Source organism: Passer domesticus, chromosome 3, assembly GCF_036417665.1.
Source record: "Passer domesticus isolate bPasDom1 chromosome 3, bPasDom1.hap1, whole genome shotgun sequence".
In the NCBI taxonomy this organism is placed as follows: Eukaryota; Metazoa; Chordata; class Aves; order Passeriformes; family Passeridae; genus Passer; species Passer domesticus.
In genome coordinates this window covers 30,139,605-30,163,934 of record NC_087476.1, presented here as the reverse complement: position 1 = coordinate 30,163,934, position 24,330 = coordinate 30,139,605, and the positions used below count along the sequence as shown (strand labels likewise).

Sequence of the window (24,330 nt, the reverse complement as noted above, 5' to 3'; positions counted from 1 at the left end):
AGCTTTTCTGGAATATATGCTTTGATAAAAAATTACATTGCTGTCCTCTTGCTCAAGTGGCAGCTCCTGCCTTTGTAACTGCTTTCTACAGACTGGAAAAGTTAATTATTTTCCATTAAGACATTATTTATATCCATAGATATATACATATACATCTCATTAAACACTAAATATGATTCACTAAACACATACAGGTAAAAGCATGAGTCAGGCACATCAATAGAAGGCAGTGTTCTCCACTCCCCATTTCTATACTGCATTCTGCTCTCTCTTACAAGTCATATTTTCTATCATGACTATATTTTTTGTTGCCCTCTGTATTCTCTTTAATGGTGTGGTTTTTAAGCTCTAGCAGCCCTGCTGATGCCATACAGATCACATCCTTCCAGTGCTTTACGTATGATATTTATTTAATGCACCACAGAACAAGCTTTGGCTTTTCAACAACAGCATCATATTGCCAACTTAAACTGAATTTGCTGTCCATGGTGCTGTTTCCTTTCCTCAGTGTTGTCCCAACCTACTGAAGAGGAAGGTGAAAAAAGGTATTATTCTGATACAGGAATCTGTGGGTGGGATGAGATATTGTGAAGAAGGAATGATACTGAGATGACAATATAAAATCAAAGCTAAATTAGAAGCTTGACTATTTACTTCTCCAAAACCAGTTATTAAGTTGGAGAAAAACTGCATATCTCATGCAGTGCTTAGTGTCAAAGGCTTTATACTCTCTTTGAATTGTATCTTTATGCATATTTGCATGAAACTATTAGAGAAGTTTTATTACCATATTGAATAATAGAGTCCAGAGCTGGCAGAAACCAAATGACATATCTGGTCCCAAGGCAGTGTCTATTATCTCTCACAGATATTTGTCTGACCAGCTCATAAACAAGGAGTCCCAGTGCTATCAATATGCCTGGCAAAAATAATGTAACAATAATATTTAGCCTGAAATTTTCCTATGATTTAAGCCCATTTTATATTTTCCTACTCCCATTAGCCCACAGCACATCTTATTCTCTTTCTACTTTCAGGTCTTTTAAATATTTGATATTTGTCATGTCTCCCTAGCACAGTTACTTTTTTATAGAAACACAACAATGTTGACTCATGCTCAACCTAAGTACTACTGTCCATTCCTCATACTACGTTTTAGGTAAGAAATACCATCTAAACAGAGTAGTACTTTGAAATTGTCCCTGAACTGCATCCTAATTTTCTCTGACTATTTTTCTACATCAGTATTAAACCTCTCTTGGGCATATTTCAGTCCTTCTAGCTTTAAATTTTCTGCAAACATAAAATAACTGTAATCAATATTGAGAAACATATCTCATGGATACCATAAATACCTGCACTGCATACAGGATATTTTCTGCTGTTTGAGATCAGTGTGAGACAAGAGTAGTCACACCAAGCACATTTATTCATAAAGTAAAGACTGGAGAAGTGATTCATGTAAGGAACAGTATCCCTAAGCAATTGTAATTTATGTATCTTACATTTACAGAACATGGCAGAAATCCACTCTTCTCCAGCTTTAATGGTATGCACATCCATATGCAAGCCTAGCCTTAACTATGCTCTTAAATCTCTTTTGTATAGGTGTTTAGGAATGTTAAATATTTTGCATTTTAGTAAATTTTAAATTTAATATTTAAGCTACTGTTTCCAAATAAAATCCAGCTAATTTCTTGTTGCTTTAATCAAATTGGTAGGTATATGTTCAAAAGACACACTAATAAATCAGTAAGGCCTTTTCTGTATCTTCTCCAAACCAAGACCCATTCCATGCTGTACAGTTTAAGGCTTCTATTCATCTCTCCAACCACACACACAAACTCAGCCATCTGAAAATGTGCTGTTTAGTTCCCAAATACAGTTTTTTAGCTTGCACTTAGCCTTTACAAGTTTTTTATATAATCATCCCAAATGATTTTACTTTTCATTCTGTGAGATAACCATGGAGATCTGAAGGGGTTGACGTTTCACAGCAAGGAGGAGTAAGGCAGTGCTCCAGAGTTTTTGTAGAAAAAGTAATCCAAAACTAATCCTGTTTATTGAAGCAATAGTTGTTATACAGCCTTCACAAGTCAACATTGTTCAGAATTTTTTGCAGATTTTTTTTTCCTCAATCTGGATGCCGTTCTAAGAAAAAAAAAAAAAGAATTAGAGAAAAATGAACATTCAATTGTTGTGGACAGTGAGCAACATGAGCAACCGTGTCAGAAAAACTGCAACAGCAGCTTCATGTGTTGCTCCCAGGCGTCTTAAAGTGAGCCAATTATAGCAACCCTTACGTATTCTCAGAACATGTGTTCCTTCTTTATGAAATTGCGGGATATCTTAGTAGAGGGAGTTCATGTAAATTATTTATGATTAATCCTGTGGCTTGGCTTAGCATATGTCCACTCTCAGTGAAAGAACTTTAAACTTTTTAAGTGGAAGCATGATGTGAAATATTAAAGAGAAATATTTATATATATATTCTCTTTCTATCTATGGATTTCAGATGTGAGATAAAAGGTTGCTATTGTTGATTATTTCAGCTTTCTTGGTATTACTGCAAAGCACTTATTCCTGAGCTTGAAGCTACAGCTTGGGGATTTCAAACTGACAGAGAAATGCTCCAAACTAGCAGTCTTCTTTTGATTTGCCAAAAAGTCTTCTGAGCTAGCAACAGCAGTATTCCGCTATGAAAAAGATCAAATATAATGAATCACTCTCATCACCCTCTAGAGAAACAATTACATTGCTCTATTAAATAAAAACAGTTTGTATGAGGTAATGATTTCAGGAGTCCACAACAGAGTCTATCTATATTATGCATCACTTAAAGTTTTGCTTCAGGTAAAGGAGATGTTAGCTGACAGCACTGCCAAGTTTATATTCAAAACCAGCAAACTTCTCACAGCCTTTTTTTAATGGCTGCACTCAGATACAGAACTTGCAATGCTGTCCAGCCAGTTATCTTTGGAGTATGTTTAAAATGAAAATTAATTCCGTGGCTGCTCAAGTAATTTCCATTACCCTGTTTAATGCTCCCTATTATAGACAAATCTTCTTTATGGAACCATACAGTGACAGATTGGCTTTCCTTGTTATCAGGTATCTAGCAAGTGAGCCTCATCAAACAACTCTGGTGACTACAAATGATGTTCTTGTTCCCCTGGATACACCCTTGTGTCCTTTGCAATTTTACCTTCCTTTGTCTTTTATAAGAAGAATTACCAAAGAACAGAATTTGAACTTATCCACCAGTTTATTGTCTTAGATGAAACATTCACTATTTCTTATGGCTACCATATTAAAGTAATTTTGTCACCTAAACTCCTTCATTGGGCAACAATTCCCCGGGGTACAGCACTTACAGTTGTTGCTTGTCTTTTGTAACATGCCTGCATTTCTTCCTGAAAGACTGGAAACTCCTCCTCCTCCAGGTGCTAACATAATATTGTGCTTTATCTCCAGGTGAGAAATGAAGATTAATCAAGGCTGATTTATGTTCATGCCTTCTCTTCACCCTTCACTGATTTTGTGTTTTATGCATAAACTTGGGCTTCTATATTAAATGAAAGGAAAATCCACAGATCTCAACTTACCATGACAATAGTTTCCCAAAGTCTGTAGATGATTTTTCAAACTGTAGCATATCAGTTAACATCCTGAATTTTGATGCCCTGTAGAATCTCCATAAAGCAACTCATAACCAGCTGTTATACTTTCAAAGCTACAGTAGGAGTGTAAATAAAACAGCTGTTGACTAACAAAAAAATAGAACAATTGTGCTGTTTGATCCAAAGCACTGTGTTCTGACTCTGAATGCAAGGGCAGGTGAAGAAGGCCTTACAGTGTCTGTGCCAGGCAGCAGTTTGCTCCTCAGGGCCTTGCAGACACAGTCGAAGTTAGAATGTTTATCATTAAACTGGAGAGCACCCAAAATGAAAGCAAATTTTCTGAGAAAACCAAATGGATTTTGCTGATTATCCTGGACATCCAAGGGGGTGCTCAGTTAACCAAGTCACAAGAAAATAAATCAGAAGTCACCATGCTACACAGACTACATACACACCACTACATTGTCTGCTACTACGTTAACATTGCTGAGCACACTCTGTACAATAACCATGGGCAGGCACTTCTAATGCACACCTGACATTCAGAAATATATTCTCAATAAATTCAGAAAACTATTGCACTCTGAGTTGACAAGAATTTCTACCCTAAGAAATAGAGTAGAAAACAAGGGGAATATTCATGTTGCCCACTTCAACCACCTACAAAACCAGACTAGACTTCCTCCACAGTAAATATAGAGGGATAAATAAGTATCTCAGAGATTATTTCAGAGGACCCAAGTTAGGCAGCAGCAGAATTCCTCTGGAGGGCAACCAGAGCACTAACTTCCTGCTTACCTGAGCTGCTCTAAATTGTTCCCTGGAGGTGTCAACTCTACTTTGCTGATTACAAACGGAGCCCAGATTCCTTATTTCAAAATCTAAGTTGGTATCTAAAATCAGATGTGGTGAATAATTCCTGAATATTCCTAAAACCTCAAAATTTTCAAATCAGACAAGCAATGGGTTTTAATTAAATATTAGTGAATTTAAATCTTACTTTTTGTAACTTCTCCAAAAAACAGCATCTGAAGCAGCCACAATGAAGTTAATGCCCTGCAGACTGCAGATCTTCATGCTGTATTTAAGTAAATCCATGCTAACAATCTGTTACACCCCACCTAATGGATTTTATATCCAATATCAGCAGTATAAATACAAAGTGATTTCAATACAAAGCAATTTCAATAATGGAAAGTGATGCAGAATAAATATCAAACTCATTGTTTCACAGATCTTTGTACAGTAAATAACACTTATCCCTTTCCAGTGGGATTTTTAAGGTAAAAAATATCTTCTTTTCCTCACCATGATATAGATTAATTTAGCAAGAAATAAAATCAACATATTTATTAAAGATACAGGAGTATAGCAGTGCAGGTCCATCTCTCTTTCAGCATATACTGCATGATCAGTGGTCATACAAACTTTGTCATAATGACTGCATACTTGAGCCTCTTTTCAGTAAAAGAAAAAGACATTGGTACTGAGCTTTCCTTCCTACTAACTACCAGTCCAAAATTTAGCTATCTATGGTAAGTTAGTCATCTAGGTCTCCCTCTGTCGTCAGTAGAGTGGCAGGTACTTCCACAGGGTGAGTCATCTCATCTATTTTAGACACATCTTTTAGAACTGTATGAATCACTCTGAAAATCCCTCTCCCCACAGTTACAGAGGAAGCCTAGAACTAGCTTAGCCAGGACACTTAACTTTTTGCCAGCTAAGGCAGGTGCCTGCTACTTGATGTTCTTGCAAAAAGGATGTGAGTTAGGAAAGTGGCTTTTTGAATGTAGACATGTGTCAACTGATGGCAATACAGAGTCACGTTCATGCCGAACTACCAGTCCATAACAGCATTACATCAGTGTTAGCCTGCTTTGTTACTGACCTTGAGGTGAAAAATTCCCTATTCCTCTGCCAGCTTTTTGTGCTAACTAATTCACAGTTGAACACATTGATAAGGCAGGTGCAGCTAGGCAAATACCTTAGCAAGCATCAAGCCTATATATTAGTGACTGGGCAGTAAATTTTTTCTAGCCAGTTCAGATAATCTTTAAACTCTATTGGTTAATACCACATATTATTTTTATATCATCGTGATTTAAATTAATACAGGAGTGTTTCATATAAATTCCATTCAAAATATGCAGTTAGATTCAGAAAAGAATGAAGTATTATGACACTGCTATACACACACACACATATATATATATATTCTTTTTTTTTTTTGCCCCACACTTCAGAATGAGCTAGAGAAGGAAAAGGAAATCTGCTAATTAAATTACAAAATTCTGAAGAGGTCAAAATAGTGTAACACCAAGCTTTAATTCAAAGAACACAGGAAGCAGAGCAATTCAGATTTGTCATCCTTTGACACAGACTGTAACAATGTAGTCAGAATTTTGAGAGAAACACGCAGTTTTTTCATTCTTTCTCTCCCTCAAGGGTCACTGCACTGTGATCTATTTTTACACAGGAAAAAAAAAGAGTTTCCATTGTTAAAACAAGTTGGATGCTTCCATATCTCATATTTGATCAGACAGCATTTCAGAAAGCCTAGTGTCCTCCTTTCAATCAGCTTTGAAGCATTTCTACTGGTTATAGACAGCATTCATCCACAATATTGTAATCATAAAAACTTATTTTTTTAAAAAAGTAGGGAGAAAATGTGACTTCCAATGACTCAAGAATAAATGGTATTGAAATTATTTCTTTTAAAATGCAAAAGCTAGAAAAGGAATAAAAGCAGCAGAAAGATAATAGATCTAACCACATATCCTCAAAATTTTAGGGGTACTAATGTTCAGATATTAAGTGCTTTTTCTTCAAAATTCCTCTGCAGAAATAGCTCACTAAATATGATGAATCTAGTACTAGCTCATGTTCTTGAATTTTCCATCAGCTTGAAATACCAACTCTGCATTGCCGGTTTTTTCATGAAGCCCACTGTACAAAAAAAAGGAAATTTGGAGGAGGAAGGGAGGAGACACAAAGATGAAAAAAGTGGAGGAAAGGAAAGGGCAGCAGTGGCAGTTGCCTTGGAATTAGCAATCTCTTCTTGATTATAGCAGGAGTCAACTTGGCATACCAAACACAACATATAGTTACAATAACACAGATCACATTTTAACATTGACATCCTAAGAAGGAACACAAGCTCTGTCACCAACACTGAGAGTTCCAAGCACTGTCAAGGCCCACGGTTGTGCTACCTAAGGTCCATGCCACAAACCTCCTTCCCCAACACTGGTCAGAGTTCAGCTCCCCTCTATGAAATATCCAACAGCTGTAGAAGACCACAGTTCCTGAGAGTCTCCTCTCCTTTCCTTTAATACTAGAAACTATCTGATATTCAAAACCAGGGGTTTTTTTGCCTTACCTCAGCATTTTTTTCACAAAGTCTGTTCCAGTTCTCTGGACAAATGTGACACCCAAAACTAAGTTTTTAGATACATGTTGAAACTTTGCCCTTGAAAACCTGGTATCCATTGTTCTGAACATACAAGTAAGTTTTCTTAATGCGCAAACATTTGGATGAACAAATAAATCTTTCCTGCACAGCCCAGCAAAACCCTCAATATAACTTCAATGTGTGAATGCCCTTAGCAGATCTGTATCATATTGTGCTAATTTATACCCAACTGAAGGTGGCTACTGAATGTAACAATATGCATGATGATTTATTTCAAAATTCCCTTAATAACATTTTAAATTTAGACTATATTACGAAAGACTATTAAAATAAGGACTTAACAGACAACATCAGAGGCTATTCATAAGTGCGTGAAGTAGAGAAAAGGAGAATTATTGGTTCATAAAGTACTTGATTAGCAGTTTACAACTCCACCTATATCTGGCCACTTTAATACAAGGTATCATGTTTGTGTTTGTCTCATTTCTTAACATACACTTCAATGCTGAAAACAGTAGAATGGTACCAACATTTTGAGCCCTACTGTCTTCATCGTTTCTACACTCAATACTCATCTTAAACCAGTCCTAATTACATTTGTTCATATGTTAGTGTTTTGCTAGTACTGCAATAATTTTAGCCTCTTCAATAAAATACACTGTGAATCCATACCCACTTATTTTCTTTACTCAAAGATCAGATGAAAAAATGCCTCTTTTTGCCACCTTAGAATAACACCTAATCCTGAGTTTTCTTTTCATATGAGTTTGTTTAGGAATATGCTGGCACCAGTAACATGATCAAATCTTCAGGAAGATCACTAGTTTTGCAGCCATCTAGCAGTCCAGTAAGCATATGTAAGCTGCATTTTTGCTTACCTGAGGGCAAATGAAGTTTGCTGCTCTCAGCAGCTTTAGGAAGCTTCCCAGATAATGGTACCAAAATAAACAATATTCCCCACCTGTGATCAACACAAGTGACACCATGGAAATCTGTACATCTGGTCTTGAATTCTCCAAGCTCTCATGGGATGATCGCTTTCTGTACTGTAGCTGGGGGAAAACATCACTGCTTTTGTCCCCATGACTGAGAAAGACAAAGCAATGCTCCCCCTTTCATCCAACTCCACTGGTTTCCCAATCACGTCACAATCAATTTAAAAGTGCTTTTTGTTTCCAGTACCTTTGCATGGCTTATCCGAAGATCTCACACAAATTTCATCGCCTGTTACATTGCATTTACAGAGACCTGACATCAATTCTCACTATAATAGATGTATGTCTGTGCCTGCCAGACATCAATTGGCTATCTCATTTAGTATTCTCATTTTAAAATACACCTTTTTTCTTTTCCCTGCTTGATTTGCTTTCCCTGCCACCAGCCTTGGCTTCTCTGATTTATACTGGAGAATCTTCTGTTAGCACACTATTCATGGCCTACTCTCTGCAGTATTTTTGCATTTTATAAATAATTTTATAAACATCTTAAAAATCTATCCTGAAATATGGCTTTTAGATGTATATGCAACAACATAGGTTTTAGTTACTTCAATTAGAATTTATTCGTTACAATTAGAATTGAGGTGCTGACTTAGGGATAGAAATAAAATAGAGGGTGAAGTATTCAAAATAAAACTCCTTCACTCTTGGCATTTCCCATGTATTATTTTTACATCAAAAACTACAACTACAGTGATGTCTTAACTGTAAGCTTTTCCAACTGCATTTTTTATCAATTATTACTACAATATTACACATATTCTATGAGTTTATACTTAGGTGGAACTGAAGGGAAAGAAATGCAATTCCTCATAAAAAAACCAAAACACAATGTTTCTTCAAAACCAGTCTGACAGAAGATAAGATGTATGAAAAAACCTGAAATTTTCTTAAGAAATAAATTGAGGAAGAACTTTGGAGAGTAATCTTTCTAAGCATGCCTTTGAATCTAATTTTATGTACATGGCACATATTTTTTCTAAATATTTCTTAATGTTAATTACTGTAGTGGAAGATACTTCTATTGGATACAAAACCCACTTGCATTAAACTAACTTTATAACTTAAAATTCCATCATTCTTCTACTGTCACATCTCAGCTTTTTATTTCACTAAAAACAAATATAATTCTAATAACATACTAAACATTTGAACTAAGCAAAACTATCATGCCTCTATTTTTCTTTCTAATGGCCACACATGGTAATCATAATCCTCCTGATAACTGGGTAACTGCTGCATATAAGCATACCTGCAATATCATGCACAGCCAGCAAACTTCCAAAGCTTAATTCTTCCCTGCCCACCTTTCTGCAGAAGTAAATACCTCCACAGGGTCACCTGCAGGTAATGATAGTGACTCTCTGGAGCATCACTTACTAGGTTTTTATGATTTGAACACCATTTCAAATCATGAGAGGAAATCTTTCATCTGACACAGGACCCCTGTGATTCTCTCCAATGCCTGGCAACTTGGTTAAGCCTTTAAAAAGTTACTCAAAAGTAATTTCTGTAATTCCACGGCTGTGCGTCCCAACTTAGTTTCATTTCTTCCTATTTCATCTCTCAAGTACAAAGAGCATCTCAGGTACCGCACATACACTTGGTATGTATCTGCCATGATGATGTTCTTTTATTTCCTGCATTCTGTGATTATTTCCTGCATCCTGCAATAAGGGTTGCTAAAGGTCCATACATTTGAGTGACAAGAAGTCACAAAGAAAGGACAAACTTGAACAGATGTTCATTTGTCATTTGGTAAATTTTCATTCTGTTCCCACATGGTGACAGGGAAATCCCCTGTGAATTATTATAAACTGTTTTGTGCTATCTTTTCTCCCAAAGATGTTCTGTATCTTGACAAAATCCACCTAAAATCTTTACTGTGGATACTTCTATCACCCTCAGTAAGCCTCCACGCATCACAAAATGCTTAGAATTGTTACTTTGTTAGAGCTAAGGTGTATTATAAATTTTCCTGGAAATTTCTGAAGTGTTTGGAAGCTTGAGTCCTTATCTCAAGCAATACTTAAACAAGCATCTTCTAATGCACCTTAAAAAGTAATGATGGTTTTGCCTAAAATATGAGCTAAGCTGAAATATTGTTTTAATTGTAGCTTTTAGCATGTTAATTGTATATCAGTAAGAACTAAGAAAACTGCATTTTCCCACATTATATGACAAAACAAATCTGAGAGTTACGTAAGAGAAATCCTTCCTAAATTCTGGGGTTTAAAATTTTGCAATTGTTGTGGTAGCTATGGAGTTTGCAAAGTTTTTTGGCAAGGGGCATGGGAAGGAACCAAAGCAATTGTAACCCCTGCTAGCCTGAGGGTGTAATTTTCTCTGAATGGAGCAGGCTAGAAGCCCCCTGCGCTTGCTGGGAAGTTGTAAGCCTCTGACAGACACACAGACAAGTTTTCCAACATGCTCTTGTGTTTTACGCAGATCAGCCAAAACAAGAATGTCTGAAAGAGTTTTACAAAGGTGACGTAAAGCTTGGGATAAACAGAGAATTGAAAATAATCTCAAAAAATTGAACTTGATCTGGCTTCTTTGAAGTTAAAGTGATTAGAATGGAGCAGACTGGGATTTAAAGACTTCACAGGCTATGGGAGGGACTTCAAAAGCATAGAGGTGACAGAGGAAAATATTTTTTCTGCCGTGCAGTGACAGAAATGCAACATGGTTTCAGGGTTCTTGCAACACCAGGAAGAATAGGAAAATAAAAAGTTCTAATTTTAGCCTCTGCCAGTCATCCATGTGTCAGTCTGGTTGTCTTTAGGATACTCACCTCAAATGCACCTTCAGCAGAGCATACAGCTGATAGATGTGATAAAATCTCAGTAAATACATGAGACAGAGAAACAGGAACCACCAGGACCATTTTTACACTTTAGCTTTGAAAACTGGTCAAACGCACGACGGGCACGGTTCAAAACTAGGATGTGAACAGGGACTTCCCATGACCATACCACAACCTATGTCACTCCTCTTCCCCTCACACGGATTTCTGAGAGGGGCCTGGTACAACCATCCCCCTGTGTGCAAAATGCTTAAATACTAGGAGCAGTAAGGCACTGTTAACTTCTTGTTTGGGACAATCTGCCATGGGGAAGACATCTACGTTCTATGGTTAAAATCTCCCCAAAGTGGGAAAATAAATCCATTTTCATTTTAATCTCACTTCTGCGCACAAGAGGAGGAAACTTCATGGACACTGGTAAGTCTAGTGCCTCTTCCCAAGAAAATATTTCCAGCTGAACTATTCAACATAAAGCTCACTAATCAATTAGAATTGATCACCACTGTATTTTAGTGAATACCTCATCTACCATTTACTGTCATACTACTGCACATTTTGCTGCTGATCTTACCTGAACATAACTTTTAACTTTGCATAAAAAAATTAAACTCTCAGAGGAACTGTTTTTTCCAGCTCCCCTAAATGGTGGAACACTCTTCACAGTAAGAATATGTAAGAAGTGGTTTACAGATTTAAATTGTGCATATGAACAAAGTTATTCAACATGCATGAGTTTTTCCAGAGTGTGACCTGAGCATCCTCATGCCGCAGTGATCTCCATATGACAGTTCTGTCTAATATAAAAAGATCCAAGTTTGCAGACTTTGTGAACAGCATTCTGTTTCTGCATGCTTGACACTTGCTCAAGCAGCCTTAGCCTTGATCAACTCTGCATGCTCCTCCAATCCAATTAATAAAATATAGAACACTGCTTTCTGTGCTACACCAGATTTTGAAGATTTTTAAATAGTTTATGGATAAACACACAAGTTTCTACATAAACATTTATTTTAAAAATAGTTCTATTATAAATATGCATTAAACCAGTTACTTTTACAATGTATTTCACTTGCTTTGCTGGTTCCTAAAATTAACATTTCAATGAGATTCTAGGGAAATTCTTTCTCTAGAAGGAGGGCATGTCCTTAATTTATGGATTCTGCAGGAAAATAGAAGGCACAAGTACAGCTGTATTTTAGTCACTGGAAATGCAGAGTAGACCCTCTGACATCAGAATATTTTCAGACACATGTTCCCTATCACATGTGCCTGGATCTCTTACTTCCCTGCTTCAGCCCTTACTCACCTATGACAATGTGTTCCCACCTCTTTCAAATAAGGCACATTCAGCTCACAAGCAGGGAAGTTGATCTCCACAAGGTTCCACATGCAACCCCCCCTAATTTATTCTGTACATTAGAAAAAATATTTCTTGGGCAATTATATTATACAAAGGTCTCTTATGAAAATTAGCAAGAGTAAAATCAATAGATTTCTAGAGCAATTATTTAAACCTTATTCTACCAGTTTACACAGCTTTAGCACAGGTTCCTGATGTGCAATTCAATGTGCTAATTTTAAAAAACTAAATAATAATCATAAAACTAAATACTAATGCTTTCCAGTCTGCTCTGATAAGCTTTATAGCATTTTAAAAAGCACATAAATGATTTGACCACAATGACAAAGGCAGTGGCCAAAGAGGGCTGTGGATAGATAGAAGGTAGGAGAATAGAGATAGTGGTGAAGGTAATCTCAGCCCTAAGGAGTTACAGCTGTGCCAATTATCAAGCATTAAGAACAAGCCTGCCCTTAATGGGCCACAGCTGGATCCAATTAGGAGGGGTATTATAAAAGAGCAGGTTGGCTGGTGGAGAGGTGGGATGGTGTTTGTTGCTGTGCTGAGAAGAAGGAGTGGGAGTCAGTGCTGTGAGGAGCTGCCCATGAGCTATCACTGAGAAGGTATGAAACCTTTGCAATAAGATAGCAACAGAGGGCTTAAGGTAAAAAGCTGATGTAGAAACAGATTATTCCAGTTTTATCAAGTGACATGCTTGTTTTGATGAATCATAATGTTAGACTAATATTAAAGTTTCAACTTAAACTTTACTATATAAATTTTGTGTTCAGCTGTCCATGCAAACAACCAAAATGATTCTTCTAAATTGTTTAATCTAAATAGTTTTTGTTTCCTGTCTTGACACTACCTGAAAACAAGATAAATATTCTATAAAAACAGGCAGTGCTCTCAAATAATTAACGTAAGAAATTTTAATACCTATCTTAAGCCTACTAATGACAAAGAACAACCATCAGGAGTATTTTCTTTTAATTAAACTACACTAATTAGTTTTCAACAAACCTTCAGGATCAAAACAGTTCTTAAATTGAGTGACTTTGCATTGCCATAAATCCTTGCCCTTTTTGTACAGCCATGTCCCTTTGATGCCCTGGGTGGACGCGGCATTCCCTGTCTCCCTGCAGCCGGGACTACAGCACCTCAAACAGACACGGGAGCAAAGCAGGAATGGTCAAGATGCATGCCATGTAGTTGGTACAAATGTTGAGAAATCTTTGTTTACACTTCTAGTTACACAGGTAAGGGAGTTCAGAATTATGGGGTTTTTTTTCATAAACTCCTTATTTTTTTACTTTTCAGAAAGAACCTTTAGCAGTTCTACTTTTAGTTAACTACTTTTGTCCCACCAGCAGCGTATAATTAGAAATAAAACAAACATCAAGCTCAGTTCTTGTCTTTGCAGTCAGTTTGGGAACAGTGTGGCCACATACAGCTTATCCTCACCTATACATATATATGTATATAAAGTGTAGTCTGTGCCAACCCGCCTGGGATGATGATCCCCACAGACCGAAGCTCCCCCAGCCTACAGCACCTTTCACCCTACAGAACTGCACACACAGCCCGAGCTTTGGGAACGGGAATGACCCGGCCCGACCCGCGGGAAGTGCTGCTGGGGATGGATTTTGGGGGGAAGTGCCATTCTTCGAATTTAACTCGACGGGAAATCAGGCTGGTGTGAGAGCGCGGCTGTGGCCGTGCACAGGGCGGCGGCAGCACTGCCGGCCGAGGGGGGAACACGCCGGGATGAGCCCAGCGCCGGCCCGCCCCGCCTCAGGGCCGGCGGCAGCGGCTCGGCGCTGCCGGTGCGGGGCGGAGACCGCGGGCTGCCGGCGGCGGCGGCCATATTCGCTGCGGGCACGGCTCGGCGCTGCCGGGGGCGCCATGCCTGCTAAGGGCGGCTGCGGGGAAAGCTCCCCGGGCCTGCGCCGCTCCGCCCTGCCGGGGACACCGGCACGGGAGCGGGCCCGGGGCCGCCGTGAGTCGCTGCGAGGACGGGGCGCTCCAGGTGCGCCGGGGGAACGCCGGGGGCGGGCGGGAGAGCGGCGCGGGCCCGCCGTGAGCGGAGGTGCCGCCTCGGCAGGGTTGGGTCCACGGCCCGGGGTAGCGTGTGCTGAGTAAGGGAAGAGTAACTGCTGGCTGAAGTGAAAACCTGAAGCGGCCTCGCTGACAGGAAGATGTGCCCCACAGCGGCCCCGGCTGGGATTTGCTCTGCTCCCCGCCTGCTGCCATCCTGGCCGGCCTCCCCTGGGGCAGCAGGGCTGCCAGGGACCGGAGGAGTGCGGGAGGCTCTCTCGGAAGGGTTTGCTTGTACGATGAGAGGAAAGGCTCTTGGATTCTGTTCTTCACATCCTCCAAAAATAGCCGTCCCCGAGAAACTTTCCACGAGGAGAGTTTTCTCTGAGAGGTGCCCCAGATTTCAGTGGGAGATGAGTTAGCTGCTGCTTCTTTGCCTTTTTCTGGAAGCAAAACCTGTGATTTGCATCACCAAAGATGTGTAGCAACTAGCAACGATGGCTTTTGCTCGCAGGAGTCCATGAGCAGTAACAACACGGTGTTGGCTGCCAGGTGTGGATGAGCACCTTGTTTTCCTGCTCGAGTTCAAAGTATAGCAAGAGGTCAGAGGTCTGGTATCCAGGTGTTTGAGCTGGGTAAGCCTTTAACTCGGGTCAGGTCAGTTGCCTTTCTTTATTGCTGGTGATATTACTGTACTCTTGACTCCGGGCTACCCATCTAAAACAAAGAGCAGTTGGCAGGTTCAAGGGTTACTCAAATGCTTATTCCCATGTAATTTATTATTACCAGACAGGGTTCATACTAAACAACCAGACTGTAGAGTAACTTAGCCTGAAAGGGGCCCCTCCTGTGCCACTTGACCCAGACCCTTCCTCAAAGCACGCTGGCCTTGGCGTTGCACCAAGTGGCATGGGGCCTCATCCACACTGAATTAGGAGCTCCTCCTTGTGAGTATTTGGCTTCCCAGAAGGTAAAATTGTAGCAAACTACTTGTAGGTGTTACTTAACCTGTAGCCACTCTCCTTGTAGGAAGAAGCACATGCCAAAGACTGCCCCTTCCCAACAGCTGACCTGTGTGCCCAGCTGAAAGCCTGGGGAGGAGCTTGGCAGGATGAAGCCTGTCATCGTGGTGCACGGTGGAGCTGGCCGTATCTTCAAAGAACGAGAAGAGGGGTGTCGTGCTGGTGTTGTCAGAGCTGCGCTGCGAGGTTATGCCCTCCTGAAGCAGGGAGGCAGTGCTGTGGATGCAGTAGAGGAGGCAGTACGGTCAATGGAAGATGATCCTCATTTTAATGCAGGTAATTTTTCTAAGAATTAAGTGGACTTAATATTATATTTCAAGTGTTTTTCCCTGATGCCTCTGAAAATTCTAGCTTCTATTATTACTATTGGATTATTATTGATTTATGTACATTGCAGTGCCACAAAATAGGTGGCTTCTCAGCATGGTATGTACTGTAGTTTCTCATAGTACACTTAGGAAGATTATGCTTTTACCATTCTTCAGTGTTAGATATCTGCCATTTAATTTGTGTAGAGCTGTTTTACTTTTTTGAAAATCTTCTGTTACTGTTATGTATATCCAGTTTTAAAACATGGACTCTTACAGAATGTGTCAAGTAAATGTGTCTCTTTAAGTCTCTTGGCTATACATTGCAGCATTGGTTAATCCTGAGTGCTTGACCTCTACTTATTGCCACAGAAATAATGGTGTTGAGGATTTTAGGTGGTTTTCTATTCATTAGTGCTTACAGTTAGTTATTTTGTAAATAATACTAGAGAAGCAATGCAATAATGGTATAGGAGTTGTAAAGCTATACCTTCCTAAGAAAGGGTTCATAACTGGAATTCCTAATCAGTAATGTGAATTAATGTTAGTGGTAGTAATCAAATACCTTCTCCTCTTCTTAAACCTCAAGTTTATTATTTTGAATTTCAGCAAAAATATTTCCGCAATCCCACCATGGTATGTCAGAACAGAACATGGAATGAAATGTAGGTGCTCAGTATTTTAGGTAACATAGCTATTAGTTATGTGCAGAGGTCCACTTGTTCCATCTCACCTTGCAGTCAAGAGCAGCTTTTATTTATATGAGACTTCCATTGTTTCATTATTGACTTGGGTTGAACATTTTGATTTTTAGAGCATTCAGGCTGAAATCATGACGTGGACTTGAAGGTATAGTGTGTACTTTTATACAGTTAGCATCAGGGTGGCATGCTGTCATTGAGCTTTTGCCTAACTGGACTTGAGCCTTCACCCGTTGTCCATGTTTGACCATGATGATCTAAGTGGCAAGTAGTCTGTCACTTACAGATATATTGAATTGTGGTAATGCTCGTTAGGTACAGCTGCTCTCAGAATCTGGCAAAAATGAGCTGAAAGCTATGTGAAAAGGACCCTGAATGGAGTGGCTGTTTAAAACTTGGTGTGTAATATTTATCTTCATAAAATAATAAAATCACCTTTGTTGTAATATTTTCTAGGCAAGCAGACACTGCTGAGACACAACAATAAAGATGTGGAAGAATGGGCAGAACAATCAAGTTTTGTCCTTTTTTTTGCCTGATGGGGTGTAGTTATGCTGTGTAGGGTCATCTTGATGTAGGCTTGGTGCAAGGGCTCAGAAGCTGTACTGGTGTATAAACTTACCATTTTAGTGATTTGTGCATCTTAATGAAGTCATCAAGGTTTATTTGTGGTGTGGTTATATTTCTGTGTGATCTCTTTGGCTAGCAGTATGAACCAGCTTGGCATGAGTACTCCAGGTGTAAGAACTGACACTGTTGATCCTTGCACACTCTTTCCTATGCAGCCTTTGCAGGACACAGGACAGATCTTTCTATCTACAGACAGAGGGAGTTGGAGTACTCCTCTCAATATCCCAGCTGTGATTAGGCTGATGTCAGATGTGTTGATTGTTTCCTCGTAGATTTTGTCTTCTGTTTTTCTGTCTCTTGTTTTCCCACCCCTTTGCTTATTAAGAAGCCAAAGACTTTATTTTTTCAGCACTGCTGCCAATGGATGCCAAGCCTCAGAGGCTGATAGTCCCTACCCATTGCTCTGGAAGGCAGGCGAAAAGGCAGCCTGTAACCACAGAAGGAAGGTTTCATGCTACCTGAGATCACTCGAAGTTCACTTACTGGCTTTGCCGTGGTTGTACAGACTTTCATGGTGACTAGTGGAATGAGAAGTTGGCTGTACAGCTCTCAAAGCTGGAGGAGTTGTGGATGCCCCACCCAACACCCCAAGTGTTCAAGGCCAGGTTGGATCAGGCCCTGAGCAAGCTGATGTAGTGGGTGGCATCCCTGCCTGTGGAAAGGGGTTGGCACTAGGTGATCTTTAAGGTTCTTTCCAGCCCAGGCTTTTCTGTGTGTCTATGGCAAGTGGGATGAATTGTCTTAGAAGGTACCTACTGGTCTTTCTTTACCACCTGTAAAAAGAGACTTGTTTAGAAAGCTGCCTTTGATTACAGAAACTGTCTGCAACTGTTTTCTGCTCAGCAAATTTTAGAAAATCCTACAGTGTATCCTATGAGATATGTCCAGTAGACATGGGACACCTGTAATGTGATGATGAAGGGGCCTCATTGAGTTTCCCCTGGAACATGGTTCTGGTCCCTGATGCTTGAGAAAGGGGCACCCTGGTTCTAGTGGGAATTCTGTGGACATGGGTTAGAAAGCCAACCCTGTCAAAGGGAGTTCAAAGAGCATAGCAGGGTTTATCTGAAAAACAATTCCTTACCAGCATAAAGAATGATGTTCACGTGGGTGGCACAAGGCAATTAACCTGTAAGGTCTTTACAGATCAGTCTAGAAGTTAACATATTGTGAATGATGCAGGACTTAACTGTGGAATAATTTAATTAGCTAGAGACAAGTAAAAAATAACTTTGGGAGGTGTGTCTTTATGTGGCAGGAGAAGTTTTTGAGATTACAAGAGGAGGATTACAGGATTTAGCTGCCTTTTGTCACAGGGGATTTAATTCTTATATTCAGGTCTGAAGCACATCGGTATAAAAGTTTTATGTCAGTTATTAACAGTGGTTTCTGGACTGCTTTAATGTTGGTATAACAGAAGAGAAGCCCTACTGGATTTGTTATGTATAGTGCAGAGGTCTTTTTACCTGAGGTACTGTGTACATCTGCCATGTTTTGGTTTGTTTTTGTACTTCTTGGGTTTAGTCTTCACCACCTCTATTAGCAAGGCTTATGCACTTGATGACTTACAACCTATTATTCCTCTGTGGTACAATTATTGGCATTATTTAAAAAAGCACCCTATTTGCATTGTCTCATTTTGTATGTCATTAATTTTCAATTAGGCTAGTGGTAGCACTGATAATTATAGAAGAAGATAACTACCTGATGTTTTATTACTTAACTTTTATTTTATAAAATTACTTTATATACTGTTTTTATTTGGTAATGGAAGAACTTCTTATTTCAAGCTTTTGCTGCAGTAGTGAGGGGACACTTACTCTGCTCCATTAATTTTGGCAGTTTCTTGGAGTGCTGTGTGATGTTCATCTGTTGATGGGATCAAACACACTATACTATTTCTTTGGATGGTGTTGTGTCCTCCTTTGGAAGAACTGCAAAGGCAAAATAGTACACTTAAAAATGATCTGGAAAGTAAGGAATTCTGTTCATGATGGTTTGTTCATTTAACTTTAATACCAAGCATATAATTTGGATGGCTTTGGAAGTGTTTTTCATATATAAAAAAATAAAACTTGGGTTTAAAATAGATGTACTCTGTGAGACTTCTGTTAGTGGCTGGATTTTGTGGTTATACTCAGCAGTGTTTCTGCTGGGTTTTTTGGATTTGGGAGATACTTTAAGTCAGCAAAGTAGGAAAGACAAAGGCTGCTTGCTGAGAGCTTATAATTGAATCACCTGGGTGGTTAGCTCTTAATGACTTTCTTCTTTTTCTCTTGTCCCCTATTTTTTTTTATTTGTCATTAGGTTGTGGATCTGTTCTAAATGAAAAAGGTGAAGTAGAAATGGATGCCATTATCATGGATGGAAAAAATTTAGACTCTGGAGCAGTGTCTGCAGTTAAGTGCATAGCAAACCCAATAAAACTTGCTCGACTTGTTATGGAAAAGGTATGCTGATTATCTACTTGAGTATGAAGCATTTTCTTTTCCTTTGAACTTCATCCAGTGTATTGATACACCTCAGTGATGGTATTTGTGTAGTGCTTTAAAGCAGCAAGGAAGGGAGAAATGGTTTGGAGTGTTTGGAAATTATGGTCATGACCATGAAGCACTTGCCTTAAGGGGTTTTGAGAAATATTTATAAACAATAGCATTCTAAGGAAGCATAACTTGACCTATACGTGTTGGTATCCTGTAGTTCCACTGCTGGTATTCAATGAGGTTTTTTGTTGTTTTTCACTTGTTTTTTGAAGAGCTTTTATGTTGTCACTGAGTGTTGTGCTTGATCTTGCAAGATTAAAGTTAGGTAATACACTGTTCACTTTGCAGTGATATGGAACTGAGTTAAATGACCCAGTTACATATTTGGCTATGTAATGCACTCCTGTGTTGTTCTGGGTAGCCTTCTCCACTGTGACCTGGTCAAGGGGTAGCACCAGTACAGTTGTAGTCTTCCACCATTAGAAGATAACGTTAGCTCTGTGTGGTGCTGACAGATGACCAAATTTATCATGGCAGTAATACTTTACTTGACCTCCTATATAAGATAAATCCCATCTTACTCCACTAAGAAGTCCATCTAATAGTTGCCACAGCAGACTTGTCTTATTTTGCAGATGTGGTGCAACTCATCTGTGTGATATCTGTGTCTGTTTTACAATTCAAGGCTGATCACTATTACAGTGATCAAAAAGTTTGTCCTGTCTTTGGAGTTTGCATTTTCATCCTACTAGTGCAGCTGCCCCATTGTTGAAAAGGTTCATATTTATAAAAACACTTATTAATAAAGAAGACTTATGTTTCTTTAAACTTTCAAAGTTGCTTTTGAGGGAACAAAACCTGTTTTGGTGATCTATAAACGTGATTGATATTTGTCTTGTCCTCAATGGCCTCCAAAGCAGATAGAAGTTCTGCTTTAAGATCAGAACATTTCACTAACATAATGAATATAAATACTTCCTTGAAATGTATGTCTACTAGAAAACAATGTTAAAACTTATGATGAATACGGATTTTTTTGTTCATATGGATTTTTTTTTGTTATTAACTAGATCAGTAAATAAATATAGATGGTAGAGAACTTCACAAGACAAAATTTGAGAATATAGATGAAGGGTCAGGGGAGAGATGTCTCTAGCATGTTAAAGTGACTGTTGTATTTTATTTTATTTTCTTCTGTGGATAAATTATTTTAATGCCTATTGTTTACTTCTTATTCCAGAATCACTGATTTTTCTTTGTCTTGTCCATGAAAAAAATCCTATTTAAGTCAACAAGAATAAGGTCAAAATCACACTGTTGGATTTTGGGAGTATAACTTTGCAAAGTGTGTTTTAAAAATTAAACAGAAAATCCTAAACAACAAACAGAAAGCCCTCTCCTCTGTCTTGTGTATTGCAAGGTCTTTCTTGTCATTGCATGGTGCTTCTGGGGTTCAAAAGTGTTGAGGCTAAATTTGAAATGAAATCATAAAATTCTACTGTACAGGACCAAGTATAATGGTGTAGCCCTAACACCATGACATTTTGTGGTACAGGCATTACTCTTTCCCAAGAGGCAAAAAAATCTGTGCATGATGATAAATGTCAAATGTAAATGTTGGCCTGAATTGCTTGATGTGTCTTGAGATGAGTTTCTGCGCTTCTCCATCTCCCATAAATGGGAATACCAACTGATGTTGCTCTTCTGGTCATTGTTGCCCATCTGTTCATCTTGGACAGGAATTTTGGGACACCAACCCAGGGTATTTCACAGTATGCTTCATAGTGTGTTTTGTTGTACTATGCTTGATTAAAAATCATTTAACTGTGAGACTTGGGGGTAATAAGGGTAGTTTTCCTGGGGTCTTAAGTCTGTGTGCATAATTACCAGTGGTTTTTAGGTGCCTTAATGCCATAAAGAATGTTGAACATGCAGCTCCCGAAAACAAACCAACCAAAACTACCCTGTATGTCTGCTTGTGGTTGTATTTCCATCCTGTTATGGAACAGTGTGGGCTCCATCTGGTGGCCAGAATAGCTCCTCTAGGTTGTTGCAACACATTTGTCCCTTTTGGCTGTCACTTTCCCCACTGGGCTCAAACTTCATGAAGTAGAGAAAAGGAGGGCAGCAGAATAATTTCCATTCATGATTGACTGTACTGTTGTTCACAGGAGCTTCTAGAGGTGGAAGACTTTTAGTACATTAACTGATGTGACAGATTCTTGAAAAAGCACTTAAATTTCTGTTGAATTATTCCTGTATGTATTGAACATAAATAGAATGATACATTGATTTTTATTTTAATTTAGGGCATGTAACCCTTCTCAGCTCCAAAACTTCATTAGGTGGGCTTCTCATGAACATTAGAGCACTAATTCATTAGTATATGTAAGCTGTGTACATTTTCCCCTACTTTTATTGTGCAGGACTTTACATTAGGCAAAAAAGAATTTGGCTTAGAACACAGACTTGTTGAGGCAAAGGGCCAGTTTGGTTTTTTTTCTGTGCTGCCAGAATTGTTAAATGAGGAACTGTGATGGTCTGAACTTTAGGCCTGGCAGAAATTTGGGGTATTTTCCCCATTTCCAGTGAAATTAACTAAAAGTACCAGCTTTTGTTGCTTATTTGTAAGTTCTCTTGAACCCTTTTCTTGTTCTTTTAGATTACTTTATGTAAATGTCTTCCAGAAAAAGTTGTCACTTTATATTAGCAAACATGTTAATGAAACCAGAAGAATGAGACAGAAAAATGTGCTTTTGCATTGTTTGACAGTGTTCTTTTGATTGTTAGGTCTTTTGATTGACATCTGCTGAAGAAAATGATAAATCATCTTAAGACATCTTCTTTTCAGTGATGACTGAAAAAGAAGGAAAAAAGAAAACCCAAAGTCATATTGTAGAAGTTTATTTATCAATATGCAAGTATTTATTGTTTGTGTAGCCTTGGAAGGTGCATATATTCTGCAAATTTGCATATGGGATGGAATCCTATGAAAAAATTTTTAGAACTAACTTCGTTTTTTATAATAAAACTCTATATTTTTTAAAACTTATTTAAAGGATGCTATAATCTTAGTTGCTGAAGAAAGCAAGGGATGGAGGACACAGCCTTCTGGTCACAGATCAAGACTAAAGCAAATTTCAAATTTCCTGTCAAACCCACAAAAAAAATGACCCACCAAAAAACAAAAAACCCCAACCAACACCCACAAATAAAAACCAAAACTATTTTGCATATTGTGTTGTGTGCTTCTTGTGGGTTAGTGGTAGTGGCAGAGGGGGGCAGTATTGCACAAAGAAGTTGGCTTTCAAGTCGAAGAGCACTGCTCATTAATTTTGTTAGAAATAGGCTGGTCTTACATTGTCTGGTGATATGGGAACAGCACTCAACATCAAAGCCCGATGTCCACTTTCACACATACAGGGGACTTCTAATTGTCACCCTTCGTATTCCCTAAAGCAGTCCTCTCCTGAATTAAAGATTAATTTAAAAGGCATTTAAATTTTCAAAAATGTTTGGTGTCGTGGCTGCAGCATCAGAGATGTTTCTAAAGTGTAGTCCTCTGTCCCTGTCCAAAGGGCTTAATGAAGTGGCTGTAATAGGCTTAAGTAGAGATCAGTGTCTCTGGCTTGGGAAGAGGTTTGTCTGGAATCCTTTAAAACAATGCAGTGCTTTGCATTGGTCATTACTTTAGAAATCAACAGTGGGTGCTAGTCTGCAACATCTTAACCTGAAGCTTTGAGACTCTAAATGTCCTCCAGAATGTAGCATGGTACAGAAATACCCAAGGTCTGCTGTCCTTGTGGCCGAGAGCTGGCACTGTGCCTTGTGGGTGCTTCGTGGGGCTCTGCAGCCTGCTGCCTCCAGCATCATGGTTCTGTTTGGAGCTCAGCTGGTCTGGTGTGCTGTGCTGCTGCAGGGACAGAAAGGCTGGCTGGAAGTTAGTTGCTCTGCTCTGAAGTTGTTCTGTGCTGTACAGTCAGACCACCACTTCTCTAAAACCTTCTCAGGCTCTGATGAGCAATTGACAGTGTGTAATTGTGCAACAAACTGCTGCTTACTTTTTGACACATTAAAACAAAACAAAAAAAAATCAGATTTCAGAGCTACTACTAAACTATAAGGATTAATTAAACAAATTTATCTGGCAAGTTTCTCTAAAATCTGAATTAACCAAGCTCTACAGACTTTAAAGCATGGAATTTAGTAAGGTTGTTGATTTAAAATCTGGTTTGGTGTGCTTTGTAAATAAAGAAATCAAAATAGAACTTTCAAGTATTGTTAGAAGAGAATAAACATTTTTTGGTCAAACCCATTTGAAAGTATTCTGTTCTTAAATTTGATCCTCTCAGTTAATAAGAATAGCAGCTTGTTGAAGGAACTATTTAAAATGAACTTGTTCAGCTGATGATAAGGAACATTTTAGTTATATGATTTGGTGATTCATTTGAAACAGTACAAAACAGTTGCATACAAATTAGCTAAAGAACAAATTTACCAATTTTCCCTCTCCCATTGTAGGAAGTGTTAAATAGATAAGTACAATTCTTTTCTATTGATGGTTAAACTTTATGGTTTGGAGAACTGAAAGCTGCTTCAGCTATAGTGGAAGGGGATGTGGACAGAAGTTTAGAAATTTTTAAAATAAAATTTGTAATTTTCTTTTTTGGATACTTCTAAAAATAGCAGTTATACAAAACTGCTCAGTACAAGACAAAATAGGAATTGTCAAGGAATCTCTTGTCTTTCTGCAGACCAAGCACATGCTGCTGACTGACCATGGTGCACACCTGTTTGCTCAGGCCATGGGTATTCCTGAAATTCCAGGGGAGAAACTCATAACTGAGAGATCTCGGGAGAGGTGGAAGAAGAACCTTGAGCCAGATTCCAACCCTGAAGAGTTTCAGAAGTAGGTAAAATATATTTTATTTTCAAATTTGGGTAATTTACTTTGAGCTGTCTGGTTAGGAAAAA

General features: G+C 38.7%; 1 protein-coding gene across 5 annotated transcripts in view; it reads left to right on the top strand.

The window, feature by feature from the left end:
• The window catches only part of ASRGL1 (asparaginase and isoaspartyl peptidase 1), an 87,102-nt gene that overhangs the window by 52,914 nt on the left and 9,858 nt on the right, over positions 1 to 24,330 (top strand). The window contains exons 1-4 of one of the 5 annotated variants that reach the window (XM_064412408.1): positions 13,291 to 13,434; positions 15,242 to 15,510; positions 19,181 to 19,323; positions 24,111 to 24,265. In XM_064412408.1, the coding sequence (XP_064268478.1) occupies positions 15,324 to 15,510; positions 19,181 to 19,323; positions 24,111 to 24,265 (485 nt within the window). In that variant the 5' untranslated portion in view covers positions 13,291 to 13,434; positions 15,242 to 15,323. Of the gene's footprint in view, positions 1 to 13,290; positions 13,435 to 14,017; positions 14,205 to 14,948; positions 15,160 to 15,241; positions 15,511 to 18,715; positions 18,848 to 19,180; positions 19,324 to 24,110; positions 24,266 to 24,330 lie in introns of those variants that run through there. The other 4 variants (XM_064412407.1, XM_064412409.1, XM_064412412.1 and 1 more) reach the window with 4 other exon arrangements.